Below are 18,480 nucleotides of genomic sequence, written 5' to 3'. Positions count from 1 at the left end.
TTATTCTGTACAGTTGTGTATATATTTTACTTCTATTATTCTGGTTTTCACTTACTTTAAATGTGACTATTGAAGCCTTCTGAGACTCAATGCTGTTACTGGTCACTATTAAACCTGCCAATGAGATGCTAGGTAGGTTGTTTAGCCCTCGTGCGCAGTTTCACATTTTGTATGACGTACCAAAGTTGCACAGAAGAAACTCAGGATATATATATATTTTCTCCCCCCTGCACTCATGAGAAGTGTCTTCAGTAAATGTAATCTGACAAGCTGTCTGCCAGACTGTTCAGTAAAATTATTGTTTTTGTGCTCCACAGTTCAAATAAAGATGTTGTTCACGCTTTCTGCAGTTGTCTTCATATTATTAATGTTTTAGTTTCTTCCTTTTTGTAAAGTTGCTGCACAATACACTCTTAAGAGTTCACTGTGCATGGACTCCAGAAGAGGTTAATGCACAGACACAGGTATTTGTCTTAAAGGTGACATCGTACGCCCATTACCACCTAGTCGATATGTATCTTTCATGACTTGGTGGAATCTCTGTTACATGCTTTGGTTAAAAATACTCAATGACTGTCATCAGGGAGATACACCCACACAGATACAACACCACTATAGCTAAACACCATACACACTAACATACAGACACACTGAAAGTGTAAGTTAGCCAAATAACAGTAGCATGTTTAACACGGCCTTAGCATGCTAACTTAGCCCTGTGTTTAGCTTCACTCCACTACAGTAACTGCCATGTTAGCCCTGCTAGTCTCGTTTAATTTTAGGGTCAGTTCAACGTGTCCACAACAACAAATTCATACAACATACAGATAATGTTAGGAAACCATACCGTGGACTGTTAATCTCACAAAGTCTTGTGAAAATCACGTCGTATTGGTCCCAGTTGGTAAAACAGTTTTCGCTTGTGAGCCTTTACAGCCGAGCAGAGCAGTTTACGTGCCAGGACCACTTCTTTGTTGATGTATATCCAATGCTTGCTGAAACGAAATGTGGCTTCACTTTGCTAGCGCCGTCGCTACCTGTGTACACGGAAGGAGGAGGCTGTCCGAAGCCAAGCAGGGACCACTGACCGACAGGGCAGAACGATCTAGTTACGTCACAAATGAGTCAAATTTGAAGTGGCTTGCTGAATGACACATTTTCACTCTCAGACCACTCACAACAAACTGACAGCATGGCTTTTTATCAGCTTTTCTGAGCTGCCACACACCCTAGTAAATGTAGAAAAAGTTTAAAAGGTGAGATTTCCATCCTATGACCCCTTTAAGTTAATTTAACTAAATGCAGCTTTTCATTTATGTAGCCCTATTGTTTTGACACACTTCACCTGTGAGGCTACTCTGACCTGTGAAGTCTCTGTGGTGATTTCTGTGCTTAGAAGTTCTGTGCCTTGGCTTTGTCCTTGGCTGCCTGTCAGACCATATGCTTAAATCAAGCACATTTTACTTAATCACTTGTAAGCTGTCAAACTTTAAATTCAGCTGTCCTTTTGGTTCGGTGGAATTTTGTTACCCACCTTCAGCCCTTCACTGTGGATGGTTGACCCTTTAAAATCAAACCATCCAGTTGGGGATTACCATCACATGAAGAGATCCCATCCTCAAGCTCCATTCCTCACCACCACTTTAGATGATACCGGGAGCACCATATTTACAGGACTACTCCCCATGGTGACCTTCTACCTGGTTATACACACCAATACTCAGTTCAATATTTTCTCATTCCCTTTACATCTCCCTTTGTTGCAATGCATTGGGAGGAATTTTTTTCTTAATTCTGAAGCTATTGTTTTGGCAGCAGTCTTACAGTACCCTGTCCACAGACAAAAACAACACACTTTAATACAAATGTAATGTAATACAAAGGTTAAATATCACTGCTTCATTTTACTGTCTGTGTAATTTTCAAAGCTTCACAAAAACAAAACAAAAAAAGTAAAAGCGTTTCTGTACTACAGCTGCCGCTCCCGTGCTTGAGGTAGAGGAGTGCTAAAGGTGAACGAGCAAGGCTGCTGTCGTCTGCACTTCGTTCAGTATGCATGAGTGCAGCTCACTGCTTGCTAGGGCAATTCCCAAAACGCCTTCTTCTTGTGACAGCAAAGCTGCTCTTGAGTTGCTAATCTCTTATGCTCAGTATGTTTCCCCCAAAAACTGAAACACAATTTTTTAGGGAATGTAGTGTAACAAACTGCTGTAAAATCACGGCCAAATTTCGATAGTATGTTACTGTAAACGTTGCATTCTGGGTAATAATTACAGTTTCCTACAAAATATTGTATTATACTGTAAATTGCTTTGTATCAACAAAAAAAAAGGTCTTGCAAATACAGAATTCTACTGTATTCCATGAGGAGACACGTGGACCAACACTGGAAGGCCACAACCCGACTTTCTGTCAGCGATCATCTATTAAGAACTTACAATTTACGAGAAAATTAGAAGTTTTGACACATATTTCTTTGGATACATCTGTTTCTTATTATCATCTTTTTTGCTGCGTCTGTTCTGTAGTAAATATCTAGCTATTAGCTAGATTACAGCATTTTCAAATGCTTATTTTCTAAAACTAAAGCTACTATTATTACTAAAACTACGATTATTGACTACTTTTGGTTTTTGCTTGTTTAGCTTGCTGCTGGAAGCTTTACTGAGCTCACATATTTGGTGGTTTATCTTCTCCTACACTTTGTGCATTATTACCTGCATGATTAAAAAGATGAACAATCATAACGCAAAGACCACATCACAAAGTAACAGACTGTGTTTATGTCTGTCCTCTGTGTTGTGCTTTTCAGGTGCTTCTTGGGGATCAATCCAGCAATAGGGCAGGATTATCCCAAAAAAGACAAGGAAAGTTGTTCAGAAGAAGTCCTGCACTTTCCACATCTCCTCTTTTCTGAGGAATCTTATTGGTGTTAAATGGCATTTCATAGGTCAGTGAGATCATCACTAGTACGTTTGTCATTTTTGTGTCATATTGTTGTTCTCTTGTTATATTCCATTTAAAAATTAGACATTTCCTGTACAGTGCTGCAGATAGAACTATATTATGTGAGCAAAAATGAACTGTAAACTAAAAATATGATTTATCTTAAATAAATGTTGGTATTTGTAAGTGTGTCATCTGTCTGTGTTGTAGTAACCTATAAATCATTATAATAAATGTTGAAGAATGTCATCGTAAATGTGCCAAGTAATAATAAAGGGCACCAGTGTGTTAGTAATTTTACGCAAAATATATGCTGCATATTTAAATTTAGTGTTCAGTTAAAAAAATGTAATTTGCTGTAGAATACTGTAAAATAGAAAAATCATAGGAATTTACTGTAATTCATTGCACGGTGTTATTACAGTGTAACAGTTGTTTACGTTAGGCATAAAGTAAATTTACAGTAAAATGCTGGCAACCCTGCTGCCAGTAGTTTACTTTGTTACAGTGATATGGGACCCCCAAAGCTGGGAGAGTGGCTGCAGCATATTCCAGGCACAACACCTGCACACACAGCCCTCTAAGAGGAGCAGACAGTAGACTGTGTATTGTTGTATAGATGTACACCTTTCGAATATGTAGAAGAACAGAGGGCTCTTTAGTATCCTAAAATAAAAACTAAAATATGTGAGTCGCCATGGCTGTAACAAGAACACCAGGCACATGGAAAAATAAGGAAAAACTCACCATTTTAGCTGCACTTGAAAATACTGGCACAGTGTAATCTGGCAACAGTTCACACATTAGACTGGACAGTATAGCATTGTTCATAGATGACAGTGAGAAAAATTAGCTCCTTGAATATCTTCAGAGGGAGAGCAGTGAAATCCTGCTGTAAAGCTGAGGACATTAGCATGGTGGTACTTGATGACAAAAAGTCATCAGTAATTCATGCAGGCATACAAATATAAGTAGCGTTACACAAAAGAAACGATTCACTCTTCACTCCCTGGCAGAGGATGAAATCTGTCATGGTAGCATGGGAAACTTTCTATGGTCGCTAGTTTTCTTGTACTGTGTCATGCGTCTGGCAGGGATGGGCCAGTGAGTGGGAGTATTTTACTCAAGAGGTTTTTTTAGGGGTCCATGGAAACTAAGTTGCAGGATCCCTATTGATTTTGTCGTGATTTTTCTTTTTCTTCTTATAATAATGATTTATCTTTTTCTGCGTAGCTAAAGTGTCTGTCCAGCACAAACTGAAAGCGCGAAAGGCATCAAACCTGGTAACTTGGTAGAAGTCCTAGCATGTCACTTTGCCAAGGTGTCAATACACATGCCTGCAGCTAGGTGGCGCCAATTTGCGTTTTGCCTCATATCTCGAGAACCGTGTGCCCTAGAAACAAAATTCTTTCTCCCTCTCATTCCTTACATAGCCCTGGTTCTAATGGAACCTAGGCCACGTCCATTTCCGCCTGTTATTTTTTTTCCTCCATTTTGAAAACATTGCACCTCAAAGCAAAATCAACTCCTCCTAGCCCGTTCATCCAGTTCTCACCAAACTTGGCATGTATCATTTATGGACAAAGATAATGAAACGTTCTCAAAAGAACTTTAGCAGGGTTATTGATTACAAAGTTAATGGCTACTTAATTTTTTATGCCGTGCAACAGTATAACTCAAAAGCTAATATTTTGTGAAGTATATACCCAAACTTAATCAAACTTCATATCATTGATAATAATATGATTCTGTACAAGCACCTAAACTTTTGTGACCCTTGGTCTCTAGGGGACGCTACACAAGCAACATGTCAATATCTCAAAAACTGCAACAGCTAACTTAATGAAATTTGGCATACACAATCTGTAACATATTGTGTAGACGCCCATCAAGTTGCGTGACATTACGTCTACAGGGGGCGCTACAGGTAACATGGAAACATTTCATATGATTTTAAGGGCTATAACTTTTGACGTATTCACCCAATCCTTTTAAAAATTGGCGACCATCATTGTAATATGCTTGTGTACAATCATACCAAGTTTCGTGAAAGTCGGGCAGTAGGGGGCGCTACAACGACTACATGTTTATATCGCACAAACCACCACAGTAAACTGCTTGAAATTTGACAACAATAATCTGTGGATGACTCCTTACAAGCCCACCAAGTTTCGTGCAATACGGTCTATAGGGTCGCTACTGGTGACTTATAACTCTGTGTTAGCTACATAAAAATATGTAACACAGAATGGTTTATTTTACACTTGACTATTTGCTGTCATTAAAAATCTAAATGATTCCGTTACAATATCCTGACTAAATAGTGACATATAGGAGTCTGTCTCTCTGATCATAATAGCGAAAATAATTCAGAATTTCTGCTTATTTTTTACTCAAAATTGAATTGTAAGTTTAGGTAAATTAGGTCTATCATACAATACATTACAAAAATAAATGTGAAATATATGTTAATGTACTGTTCACTAAAAAGGTGAAACAAAAAAAAGTGGTGATCCTCATGCTTCATAAACAATCAAAACTGATCAAGTACATTATTTTAGAAATCCTGTTTTATGTATGAAGAAGAAACTCATTAGCAGGATTAGCTATATATATATATATATATATATATATATATATATATATATATATATATATATATATATATATATTTGTTGTGTTAATGCATTATTTGTGCAAAATGAAATTTAATGGTGCGCACTTACAAAGCTACTTTCTACTTTAGAAGAACCAAAAGTGCTTTACAATAATCATTTAGCCATGAAAGCTGCTCACTTGCCTTTGGAAGCTACTTTGGTTACACAGCATGCAGAATCAGTGGACAATCCGCTCTAACAGGCAGTAGTATGTGTCTTATGAAGAAAGATGGATAAATATCTGTCTCTCAAATATAGGGCAGTATGACTGTAGCATAAAGTGGCTTATGATTTGACCAAATAAATAGACATTTATAGCATTTGATGCATTTTTGTTGTGATGTATTTATTTGCAGTTTATGAAAAGAAAAAAATAGATAATCTGGCCTGTTAAAATGATCTGACACTCATTGCTAAAGTGTTTCTTTTCCACTCCAAAAGTCTGCTCTCTCAGGAGGACAATTGATCTGAAAAGCACTCCCCCTGCGCTAGGCTCCTCTCAAACCTCTGTTGTCTGCATTTTCTCCTTGGCTTCACACTGAAAGAACATCTCCACTGACTCAAAAATGTGGAGAGGAGGTCAACTGCAAAGTTTTATAGTCTGAGGGAAACTTCCCTCCCTGCAGTTGTGAAGAGCCCTAGGAGGTTGGTGGGAGAAAGGCCATCAGCCCAATTAGAAAATAATACTCCAGTCAACAACATCCTGCCTCACCCACTCTTCTGCCTCCTCTTCAGGCCCATTTGGCAGGGAAGAAATTGTACGGACATGGGCTGAAAGCAGCTCCACACCAAGAGAAGGCAGTATACTTTCTCTGGACTTTTAAATGAATTAAGCAACATGATGCATCAAGGATATACTGGAAGAATCCACAGTATCTTGGTACTCGCTGGTCCTGAGATAAAAATATTTACACAGATGGCTTAAATAAATGAAATAGTCAACTGCAGCGCATAGTATGAATATTTTCACTAAGAGAGATACCATATGAAAGCCTGTTATTGTGGGTAAAGTAACATGTATCTGATAAAGAAATGTGCATAGATGTTTCAGAGGTCTCACAAATCCAACTATTAATAAATATCAAGGATGATTATATGTAAAACCTATATTAATTTGGAGACAATATAAATATTATCCAAAAGGTATTTTTAAGAAGAAAGGGATGGAACATGGTGAATGATTTACTGTGATGCTGAACAGAAAAGTAGCAATATTCTGGAATATATGTTCATATTATATATGTTTTTATGTCGTCTGTACTTCACAGGTTGTTCAGTTGAAACTTAATTCATGGCAAATGCTTACCTATTATAAAAATGTGATTTACAACCAAAGAACAAGGAGGTGTTTATCCAGGCCTCTGAAGCCATCTAGTGGATCCCAATTGTAATAACACCAAATTCCTCTGAATGTTTTGGGGGTTAGAGTTAGAAACTGGGATTGACAGGTTAATCCACTAAATTGAACACTTTATGGTTTATGTCACAGATCTGGTTCATCATGTACCACCACTTTTTTGTATGAGTTTGCCAGCAGGTGAAAATGCACCTTAAATGCGCCAAAGTATCTTCTGACTGACACGTTTACTTCCTGCAGCTCTACAATAAGAGATGTTGGTGCAAAATCATGACTGTAAAATACTGCAGTGACTGCAGTTATTATAAACATAACAAGCCAGTAACATAAGGCAATGCTCTAAGAAAGGATTTTACATGAATGTGTTCTATATAATTTGGTTTTACTAAATTATAGCTACATTTTTGGAATTTTTAAATTCTGGAACAAATGACCTCATGCCTCCATGTCAGCAGAAACCTCCTGGAGTTTCTAGTTTACCTGTTCTGCAGGTAAATCTGGCCTCCTTTCTGTCCTACACCAGATAAATGTTCAAATGAATAAACCATACTTTCATTTCGAATATAAACAAATTGCATGACTCATTTGTATCCAAAGTGTAGCATTGCAGTTAGTGCTGATTAAGAAGAAGAACTGCAGTTGGAAATAATATGAAGGCTTCTAAAATAATGTTTGAATTCCTGCCTCTTGGTAATTTATCTTTTAGGTGGCAAGCCAGGAAGATGAATTCTGACAACATCCTTCCAACTTGTGTTTTTTTTATCACGCAAACTACGAGTGTTTCCAACTGCTTTCATCCACCAGCGGCCCATCTATGAAAACAAAGACCTGAAACTGTGAAGTTGTTCTTCACGAGACACCAAAACACGCGTGTATTATCGGCTCTTTTCCAGGCATTCGCACGTGTGCGTTCCGCAGACTGCACATGCGGGAGTGCAAGCCTCTTCCGGGTCCCGCCCCTCTCGGTCATTAGGCGCGTTCGACTTGATGCAGATCTGTCTGAGTCTGACTTGACGTGATGCATGCTGGGTTGTCATGCTCATAGATCTCGAATATGATTGGTTAAAATGAACTTGTTCTACCCAGCATGCATCACGTCAAGTCAGACTCAGACAGATCTGCATCAAGTCGAACGCGCCTAATGACTGGATCTCTCGGTGCCTTCCTAAACCCGCCCCCAAACCCTTTCTCTAATTTGATTGGCCCTTTACGAGGAAAACCTTCCTAGATCTAGTTCCAATAGATTAGAAAACATGCACAATGTTTTGAATCTATACCAATATCAAACCTATAGTTTGATGGAACAACTTGTCATGGAACTATTTTATTATTTGACTACACTGTCAAAACAGCAAATTGACAGACTGATGGATAGATGGATTATCTATTGAAATTCAGTATCCAATAGCATCAGTACAAAGACAAAAAGCACGAATCAGTATGCATTCAAGTACAACGTATGGACATAAAAAATATAAATAAATAAGCATATAAATACAGAATATGTAGAAAAAAATAAGGTAAAAATATAAGATAAGATAAGATAAAAATAAGATATCACAAGCAGATTTAAACTTAATTCTCTTCTGATATTCAAAATTTAAATTATTATTATTTTATATTATTCCACAAAAATCTGAGCATTTTGACTGTGATACATGTTGAGAAGTAGGTGTCATTATTATTAATGTAACTAACTGAACACACAATCCACTAAAATTATATGTAATTTTTTAAGTATCTTAATTCCACGCGCACCTTTTGCTGCGGGAACGTCGCGCGTCTTTTCTAGCTAAACTATTTCTATAGCGGAAGCTGCCGTCAGAGGTCAACGTCCAGGAGTAACCTGCCTGCGCATCATCACATCACCCCACTCTCTGCTGTTGAAGCGTCTGTCTGAGCTTTGTGACCTCATCATGATGTGATTTTTTTTTTTTTTTCATCATCACTGGAAACAGAGATGTCTGACAGACACGGTTAATTTATTGATCTGGCTTGAATCAACTTTTTCAGGATTACGTGTCAGTTTATCTCCACCGGTGAGTTTACCTAAGATGTTTATCTCAGATCATGCTAGAGGAGTGTGGGACGAGTGTGTATCCCATGCTGCAGCAGAGTACAGTACGCCGGTGTCGGCAGTACGCTCAGCACTACTGTATTAGTGTCGTATTATAATTGTATTAGCTGCTGCCGATAAGCTAGCTTTATTAGCCCCCGCGCCTCAGCTTGTGTGTGGAGCTAGCTTTGACTTGACAGGTAACGTTAGCTAGCCGACTCGGTGTTTATTTGACAGAAAACCCCATTGGCGGCTACGGTTTATAGTTAGTTGCACAAGTTTCGGTTTGTTGACGAGCTAAATGCGGTCGTTGCTGTCGTTCAGTGATGTTCCCCTGGCTCACCTTTGCAGCGTGCCTGTCAGTGCTGGGCTTGTTTTTCTGGTCCCGCAAGCAGCTATCGATAGGTAAGGTGTGCCTTACCTGAGAGCCTGCTCCATTCACTTACTCGAGTATGTAAGAATTTCGCGGTTGTAGAAGCTAAAGAGGAAAGGTGACAACAAAATGGTAGTTAACCGTGGTCTTATTGTCTACAGGTTTGGCACTTATTAACGGTTTTGGTAACTTGATAAGTAAACTAAATATTAAAGAGTGGTCTGATATTATAGAAATAGGATGGTTTTTTGTTTTTTTTTTAAAGTTAAAATGCAATTAGAAATGAATTTATGCAACCTATAGTTGTAGTCAAACAATTAACTACGTCGGCTGACACTGTATCACTGGCACAAAGTGTAACTCACAGGACAACAGGGCAGAATTTCTAACAAAGGGCTAGAGTTCAACTTGACATTGCTTCACTGGCCTCTAAGCATATAACTGTATGGCCTCTTTAAAATACAAATACCACCATCATATGTCTGTATTTTCTAATTATATATGTAAATACACACATATATTTGTTAATTCTTTTCCCTTTATTAGGCGATTTGAACCCTATGGTCCCAACCCCCCACCTCACTACACAGTACAGTGGTTTTGGATCTTTCTGTACTGTTGGCACCTGCACAGAATGTAATGAAGATCCCCGTACAGTGTTGCAATATTGGTTGTCTTATCAAGAAACTTATGTTTATGTAACACACTTTTGCAATGGGGACAAATAGCATCCCATTCCAGCCAAGCAATCCCGTGTCAGGGCAAATGGTACACCCTGATATTTGGACTCTGCACCACCTCTATAACTGTCGCCGCCGCCGTTCTCTGTCTTGTCAGTGTTCGCAGCCTGTTCGTGTCGCCCGGCCATGGCACAGCAGGATGGTGCTGCCAAGAAGAACCCCGCTGTCGCGGCGCTGCACTCTCACTTCCTCGTGGGATCGGTGTCGGAGGAAAACTCAGAGGATGAGACCCAAGGGAAGCTGGACCTGCAGCTGGAGGAAAAGGAGATTCGCTCCTTGTCACCGTCCTCTGGTAGCTCCGACAGCACCTTTGAAATGGGCTTCGACCACATTGATGGCCCCATGCACAATTTAAGGTTAGAATCCACTTGAGGTTAATTTCTGTCGATGTTCATTAACAATTTTTGTACACATCACACAGGAATAACTGTATCTTAAGATTTCAATTATGGTGTGAGTTATAAGTGGGCACAGGTTTCAAGAATATCCCAAGTCGATGGAAATTTTTGGACAATTTAATCAAAAAAAATTATATGGCAATGTATTAAATAAAGACATGAAGTGAATCTGTGGCCCAAAGTGACACGGAGCATGCTCTGTCCAAACTGTGCGCCATGACTGGCCCCTTCTTTGCAGCAAACGTGAAAGATGTGGTTTCTGCAGTTGCACACTGCTGAAAGCTTTCTCTGTGTCCTGAGTGTGTGGGGTTGTCCTGGAGAGCAGGCGAAGACTTCAAACTGGTTTGGAGAAGCTGTAAAATGTTCACACACAGACACTCAGCTATTCAGTGCTTATAGAACTTGGGTAAAAGCTTTCGGCAGTTAATCTCTCTGCCAACCCCTAGTCTTTAACTGGGCGCCCTCAATGTATCAGTTTTGTCATTTGCATAGACATAGGCTTGCAAATTATGTTCTCCTCCAAAGTCTTATTTGAAAGTTAGGCTTAAGGGCTTGAAAAGCCAAATAAGTTAGGCCTGATTATGGACATCACATGTAATTATCTATCTATCTATCTATCTATCTATCTATCTATCTATCTCTCTGTCTGTCTGTCTAATTACACACTTCTTCCTTTCAGCTGAGTTTAAAGTTTTGTCAAATATAACTTCTACATATTGCTATAATTTGCAATTGTCCCCAGGGAGATTTCTTTTTCCTTTTTGCCTGCTTACTTACTCTGTGTCCTAGTCAGGAGGTCAGGAAAGAGAGGAGTTGGGGGTTGACTGAAAGAAGACGGGGTGGCAGTTTTAAAACTAGAAAAACCGGATGAGGTTGTCTGACTTCCCCACCCCCTGAATATCGCCTCTCACAGGGCAGAGCAAGCTCTCACAGCTTCGCATCTGGACTGAAATTAGATTCTCCCATTCAGTAGAAAACTAATTTGACCCATCATGGTAAGCACTACAGCGATGTAACGTTGCAGTATGAGGCCACAGAAGCCAGCCAGTCAAACAAGCCCAGGCTGTGCCACACCCTGCAGCCGATAGTCATATCCCTCCCCTTTTACCACCCTCTTTCCTCATGGTTCCTTTTGGGGCAGAGCTTAAGTCACAGAGCTCTGTTGGAGGTGCTTACCTAAACATGTAACATGTTCAAGGACTCATTATGCTCAAAATGTTCTACAGTTTCACTACTTATATTATTATATTATTGTCTTAATTTCCACTATTGGTATGTTTTTATGTTTTGTTTGACATCTAACATTATCATAGTTTCTTACTCATAATTAGAAATGTATGGTAATTTCTGCAACTCACCCAGATACTTTAAAATTTAAGATACAAGACAGTAATCAAGTCCTAAGTTAGATAGGTTTCTTTTCAGTCCGAGTAAAAGGTGAGTATGATGTAATTTTACGTTTACTGATTTTAAGCTGATGTCAGATTTTATGTGATTGTAATTTCTATCAAGAGCAGCAATCAAAAGCATTGACACATAATCTGGGTTTTAGATCAATTTGAATAGCTTTTAAGAATACCCATACCGCAGGCAAGTGCTGGTTTTGGGATGTTTACTTTGCATTTATATCTTTCATACATTTGTAACTTCTATAACGATCATTGTCCACTTTTTACATTCATGTATACTGAATAAATATGTGTAATTTTCATCAATACACGGGCCCTGAAACAATAAGTGTTATGTGTTGGGGTGATGTGTTCTTGCTTCGTTATGTGTTGATGAGGTCTGGGTCCCCAGTGGGGGAGTTATGTGGTAGATTCATGGATGCAAAATTACTCCAACAGTCTGGAGTCTTGAAATGAACTGTGACAATGTGTAGACATGTTGTACTTTAACCACGACTTTGTGAGAACTGTGAGTGTCTCTAAAATGTCAAGATATCAGAACAGGAAAAAGGTCAGTATGTGCCAGTGTCCCTGTGATAATATCACTGTTTACGTCAAGGTACGTCAGTGGGGACTATAACTATTGTGGCTTGAACTGTTCTTTAGTTTGGTCCAGTACACTCTGAACTCACAAATCTACTTTTCTGTCCTGAGCAGAAAAAAACGATTTGTTGAAACACTCATGTGGCAGTTAAAGAGCTAATGCACCCAACACTTCCTTTTCTTTGTAAATCTTTAGGTGTTACAAAATGGCCATTATATGCAATCTTTGTATTTCTTAAATCAGATCAAGCATGTCAGGACTGCACCTGGTGAAACAAGGAAGAGATCGCCGGCGGATTGATCTCCAGAGGGACTTCACTGTCGCTTCTCCTGCTGAGTTTGTCACCCGCTTCGGTGGCAACAAGGTCATTGAAAAGGTAACAGTTGTTTTTTACTGCTTTCTTAAAAAAGATGCAGACAGAAGTACAGTCTGTGTTTTTTGGACTTGAATACCAACATTCAGTGCAACCTATTTGATAATAAAAAAACAAAACAAAAAAAAAAAAACACACCACAGCCATGAGATGTAACAACTAGTATAGTATCAAGTAATTATTCACATAGATACCACATTATCTCACTTTATCTCAGTGCAGAAACAAAGGGAACTGGACTTGCTTGAATTTCAAGAAGTTCTGAACTGAAGGAACCTTTCAGATGAGAGGTGAAACATATCAAGAAACTCAAGTTTTGTTTTAGCAAATAGATATACCAAGACCTGGTCTAAGAATCTTCACAAACATACACCAATACCTCACTATTATGTTGAGACAAATTTGCAAAATGCTCCACTTTGGAAATGACAAGTCCTGCTAAATAGCCTTGAAAGAATGATTATAGTTCCAGCTTGTGCTGCCATGACGAGCAAAAGAGACAACATAATTACATTCTGTGACTTCACCACTGTGATGTGATTAGTATAACCTTAACAATAGTAACTCAATAGTAACTTTATTTTTATCCAGGTGCTTATTGCCAACAATGGCATTGCCGCGGTCAAATGCATGCGCTCCATCCGCCGCTGGGCCTATGAGATGTTTCGCAATGAAAGGGCAATCCGTTTTGTCGTCATGGTGACTCCTGAAGACCTGAAAGCCAATGCAGGTGAGCTTTAGCATGATTTCCCTGAACATAGTAACCGAAAGTAGCAGACTTGGCTAAGGATCCTGAGACTGACACAAGATGTGTGCATCGGATTTGTGCAGAACATCCATCATGGCCTTCTTTGTGTACATTAAACAATGGCGACTGGAACTGAGCAGCTCATGTCGAAGTTGGAGCTAATAAATGCTGAACAACACTTATTTGTAGTAAAATAAGTGCAATGCAGAAAAGAAAACAGATGCCAGAGTAGATGTGTGTATGACCATTAAACTGACTGTGGCAGAAGCTGGGTGATTTTCTGAATTGTCTGTGTTTTTACATGGAGAATTTCTCTTTACTGGAGAATATGATATTTTGTTCAGTGCCTCAAGTAATCAGAACACAAGAGACTGAGTTGTTGCAATATAGCAAATGTGAATATGATTTGTGGAAAATAGGATGTGTTTGCTTGAAAGGTAAATCAATGTCTCTCAGTGTTAACGGTAACTTAACAGCCTAGTCCTGTTGTTTGGAATTGTTTGGAGTGAATTACATGCACTCCAATTGGAAAATTGGAAAACTATCCACGCTCAAGCAAGGTTTAGATGACTGTATGTTTTAAAGTAATTTTCTTTTCTTTTGTGTTTCACAGAGTACATCAAAATGGCAGATCATTATGTGCCTGTACCCGGAGGGACCAATAACAACAACTATGCCAACGTGGAGCTCATTCTTGACATTGCAAAACGCATACCTGTGCAGGTACCCCATACTATCACCTAGTCCACCATTCTATACGGATTCCACTGTGATCATAATTTTAGTATTGACTGAATGCCTCCTGTTGTACTGTTTTATGTATTATAGGCAGTGTGGGCTGGATGGGGCCATGCCTCAGAGAACCCCAAACTCCCAGAGCTCCTTCATAAGAATGGCATTGCTTTCATGGGTAAGAGAAACTGGTCATGTTTTTGACCTACCTACCGACCTACCTATTTTACTTAAAGGATTGAAAGTTTAAACATTTATTTTTATTTATTTATTTTGTTTAAGGTCCCCCAAGCCAGGCTATGTGGGCTCTTGGAGACAAGATTGCTTCCTCAATTGTGGCTCAGACAGCTGGCATTCCAACCCTGCCATGGAGCGGAAGAGGTAGGTCATAGGTTGTGTGCTCCAAAGGCTGTTTAGGGTGGGCTTTAAAAAACAAAACAAAAAACAAAACACATTTTCTGTATTTCTCCACAATCCATATCTCTCCTTTTCTTCTGCATTTCGTGACATGTGCGCACTACATATTGGTTTGAACAATGTCCCCTAGATCTTTCTTCCTTTGTCTTTGTTGCAAATGGCCAGTGTTTCAAGTCAGATTCCTGAGATATCAGAAAATCTTCTGTGCTGAGTATGTTATCTGTTTGTCTCACTCAGGCCTTACAGTGGAATGGACAGAGAGCAACCAAAAGAAGAAAATCATCAACGTTCCTCGTGACGTGTATGAGCTTGGCTGCATCCATGATGTAGAGGATGGGATGAAAGTAAGCAAGTCATGTAATAATGTTCATTAATGGCATTAACGTTCATAATGCCAAATAAATGTCGCTTCTGTTTTTGGTATACTGTGTGTACTTGGATGTTTGCTGGAAGCCTTGTATGTTTATATTCCCAGGCTGCGGAAAAAGTTGGCTACCCCGTAATGGTGAAGGCCTCAGAAGGTGGAGGTGGAAAAGGTATCCGTAAAGTCAACTCTGTTGATGACTTCCCTAACCTTTTCAGACAGGTAAGTGCTCATTTGAGGACCTAATTTGTTTTGCCGATACTTTTTCTTTGTATTTTGTGACACCGTGGTTTTCCATTTTCTTTCATGGTCTAGGTCCAGGCAGAAGTTCCAGGATCTCCCATTTTTGTCATGCAGCTAGCCAAGCATGCCCGACACTTGGAGGTTCAGATCTTGGCTGATCAATACGGCAATGCCATTTCCCTGTTTGGCAGAGACTGTTCTGTGCAGAGGCGTCATCAGAAAATTATAGAGGAGGCTCCTGCTACCATCGCCACTTCTGATGTGTTTGAGGATATGGAAAAGGTAAACCCCATCTAGTACTGTTTGTACTTATGTAGCTAATAATTAGAGATCAAGACCAACAAATTTCAACTTTGATTTGAACAATTGCTCTCTTTCCTTTCCTCAGTGTGCAGTGAAGCTGGCTAAGATGGTGGGTTACGTCAGTGCAGGCACAGTGGAGTACCTCTACAGCCAGGATGGCAGCTTCTACTTCTTGGAGCTCAACCCTCGTCTGCAGGTGGAACACCCCTGTACTGAGATGGTGGCTGATGTCAACTTGCCTGCCGCCCAACTGCAGGTCAGTTTTACTCACAAGCTTGCACTGCAACAAAAAGAACACTCACATCCAGTGTGCTGGAGTCTGAGGGTGTAATGCAGCAGACGAGGTTAGCATGCTTCACTGCTATCGCCTCTCTGACGGCCCCGTGTCTCCATGGCAACAGACGGCAAAAGGAGGAGGCAGCATGCACATTGTAGTTGAGTCAGGGGTTGTAGCACAGATGGGTCACGTGGTCTGTACCACAGTGTTTAGGACTGTGTGTAAATAGGTCAGTGGCAGTCAGGCTAAAGGGGTTGGGAAGCTGTAGACAAGCTGATTGGGTGTTACTGTGGGAGTGACACAGTCTGGCTCAGAGGTTGTGGGTATCTTTTCATGGCAGCACTCACTTGTTTGATTGATGTCTAGAAAACTGTAAATGTGATATTGATAATCTTTGGATAAACCATGATAAACTTATGGAGTTCTTTCAATACTAATGCATTCATAATCCATAAATGTGCTCTTTATTCAGCCTCTTTCCATGTTATTTTATGATCATATATTGTGCTAATACCACTGTCTCTTGTCAGATTGCTATGGGTATTCCTCTTCACCGGATCAAAGACATCAGGATGCTTTATGGGGTCCAGCCCTGGGGAGACTGTCCCATTGACTTTGAGGGTCTGTCAACTACACCTTCCCCCCGGGGCCATGTCATCGCAGCTCGTATTACCAGTGAAAATCCTGATGAGGTACGATTCACCAACCTGGTGCATTAAATATTTGCAGCTAAAAGTTACACCAACACTATAATTTTATGGATCTGTTCTTTTATTGTGCAGTTTACTTGGCAATTGTGTTGTACAATAAATAAAGACAGACATAAACTCTCACTAGGCTTGCCCACTGACAACAGAAGCTGACACACTGCTCGCCCCCAAAGTTAAGGCTAGACAGTCAGCATTCAGTTAGCTGTTTAGTATTAATATTAATGGTCATTATCTGCTTCCACTGTCTTGCTTTCTTTTCCCCTCTTTCTCCCCACACACACATGTAATGAGGTCAGCTAGGGGCCCCTTAAGGTGGTCTCTTACTGTCATTGAAAGCTTAGCACATTGCTATTGCTGTAGTTTAAAGGGCCTTGGGGTGCTACTGGCCTGGGGCTCCAAGGAGTTGCCTGCCTTCCCTGTTGACTGGCTGCGCCTCTCTTTCAAAATGTTGCCCTTATCTAAATGTCATATTGGCCGTTTTCAGTTTTGGGTCAGCCAATGAAAAGGTCAAATTCTGTGTGTGATTGCAGGGCTTCAAGCCAAGCTCTGGAACGGTGCAAGAGCTGAATTTCCGCAGCAATAAGAACGTTTGGGGCTACTTCAGTGTTGCAGCCGCTGGAGGGCTGCACGAGTTTGCTGACTCCCAGTTTGGGCACTGCTTTTCTTGGGGAGAGAATCGTGAGGAAGCCATCTCGTGAGTAAACACCTTACCATGTCCAAATGCTCACTCAAAAATACGAATTAATTGTGTAATCACAAGTTACGTCTTGATGTTTTTCTAGCAACATGGTGGTCGCTCTTAAGGAGCTGTCCATCAGGGGAGACTTCAGGACCACAGTAGAATACCTCATTAAGCTGCTGGAGACAGAAAGCTTCCAGCACAACAGCATTGACACAGGCTGGCTGGACAGGCTCATCTCAGAGAAGATGCAGGTATGCAGATGTTTTCCAGCTGTGGCTACTTAATGCTCTTTAAATAAAAGTATAACAACAAGATGTGTTTACTGACATATCTTACATATTATCATTATCAGTTTGCAGTTTGTATTGAAGCTTCAATGTCTGATGTTTTCAATGTATGTGCATGTTACATGCAGGCGGAGCGTCCTGATACCATGCTGGGAATTGTGAGCGGCGCTTTGCACGTGGCGGATGTCAATCTAAGAAACAGCGTGTCCAACTTTCTGCATTCTCTGGAAAGGTAAAAATAAGACATGTAATTCATATCAAACAGTAGAAAAACAACAACAATCGCCTTTGGATAAACACTCTACTGTCTGACTAGGGGCCAAGTGCTGCCAGCACACACACTACTCAACACTGTGGACGTGGAGCTGATCTATGAAGGTACTAAGTACGTCTTGACAGTGACACGTCAGTCTCCCAACTCCTACGTGGTCATCATGAACAACACTTCTGCTGAGGTGGATGTTCATCGGCTCAGCGATGGAGGCCTTTTGCTCTCTTATGATGGAAGCAGCTACACTACCTACATGAAAGAGGAAGTGGACAGGTAAGAAATTAATTGCCCGGAAATATCTTGACGCTGTTAACCGCTTTACATGCAGTAAATATATGCATATAAATCTTGATTTTCGGTTGTGTTAAGAGTAAGCATATTTTTGTCTCCTTGCAGGTATCGCATCACTATTGGGAACAAGACTTGTGTTTTTGAAAAGGAGAATGATCCCTCGCTGCTGCGGTCTCCGTCCGCGGGAAAATTAATTCAGTACACGGTTGAGGATGGCGGGCATGTGTTCTCTGGCCAGTGCTATGCTGAAATCGAGGTACGGC

General features: G+C 40.1%; 1 protein-coding gene across 4 annotated transcripts in view; it reads left to right on the top strand.

Moving 5' to 3' along the window:
* Positions 1-8,862: 8,862 nt before the first annotated feature.
* The window catches only part of acaca (acetyl-CoA carboxylase alpha), a 32,893-nt gene continuing 23,275 nt past the window's right edge, over positions 8,863-18,480 (top strand). For all 4 annotated transcript variants that reach the window (XR_014699541.1, XM_084564390.1, XM_084564389.1 and 1 more), the window contains exons 1-17: positions 8,863-8,999; positions 10,227-10,485; positions 12,763-12,895; positions 13,484-13,622; positions 14,254-14,363; positions 14,469-14,550; positions 14,655-14,753; positions 15,027-15,133; positions 15,265-15,375; positions 15,469-15,678; positions 15,785-15,955; positions 16,507-16,668; positions 17,217-17,380; positions 17,469-17,619; positions 17,784-17,887; positions 17,972-18,199; positions 18,323-18,473. Coding sequence is in view for 3 of the 4 variants with exons in the window: in XM_084564390.1 (XP_084420516.1) it covers positions 10,256-10,485; positions 12,763-12,895; positions 13,484-13,622; positions 14,254-14,363; positions 14,469-14,550; positions 14,655-14,753; positions 15,027-15,133; positions 15,265-15,375; positions 15,469-15,678; positions 15,785-15,955; positions 16,507-16,668; positions 17,217-17,380; positions 17,469-17,619; positions 17,784-17,887; positions 17,972-18,199; positions 18,323-18,473 (2,352 nt within the window). In the remaining variant the exon portion in view is untranslated. The remainder of the gene's footprint in view (positions 9,000-10,226; positions 10,486-12,762; positions 12,896-13,483; positions 13,623-14,253; positions 14,364-14,468; positions 14,551-14,654; positions 14,754-15,026; positions 15,134-15,264; positions 15,376-15,468; positions 15,679-15,784; positions 15,956-16,506; positions 16,669-17,216; positions 17,381-17,468; positions 17,620-17,783; positions 17,888-17,971; positions 18,200-18,322; positions 18,474-18,480) is intronic.

The sequence above is a fragment of the Chelon labrosus genome (genome assembly GCF_963514085.1).
Source record: "Chelon labrosus genome assembly, chromosome: 17".
NCBI lineage: Eukaryota > Metazoa > Chordata > Actinopteri > Mugiliformes > Mugilidae > Chelon > Chelon labrosus.
The sequence above is the reverse complement of the archived record's forward strand: the minus strand, read 5'-3'. Positions and strand labels throughout refer to the sequence as shown.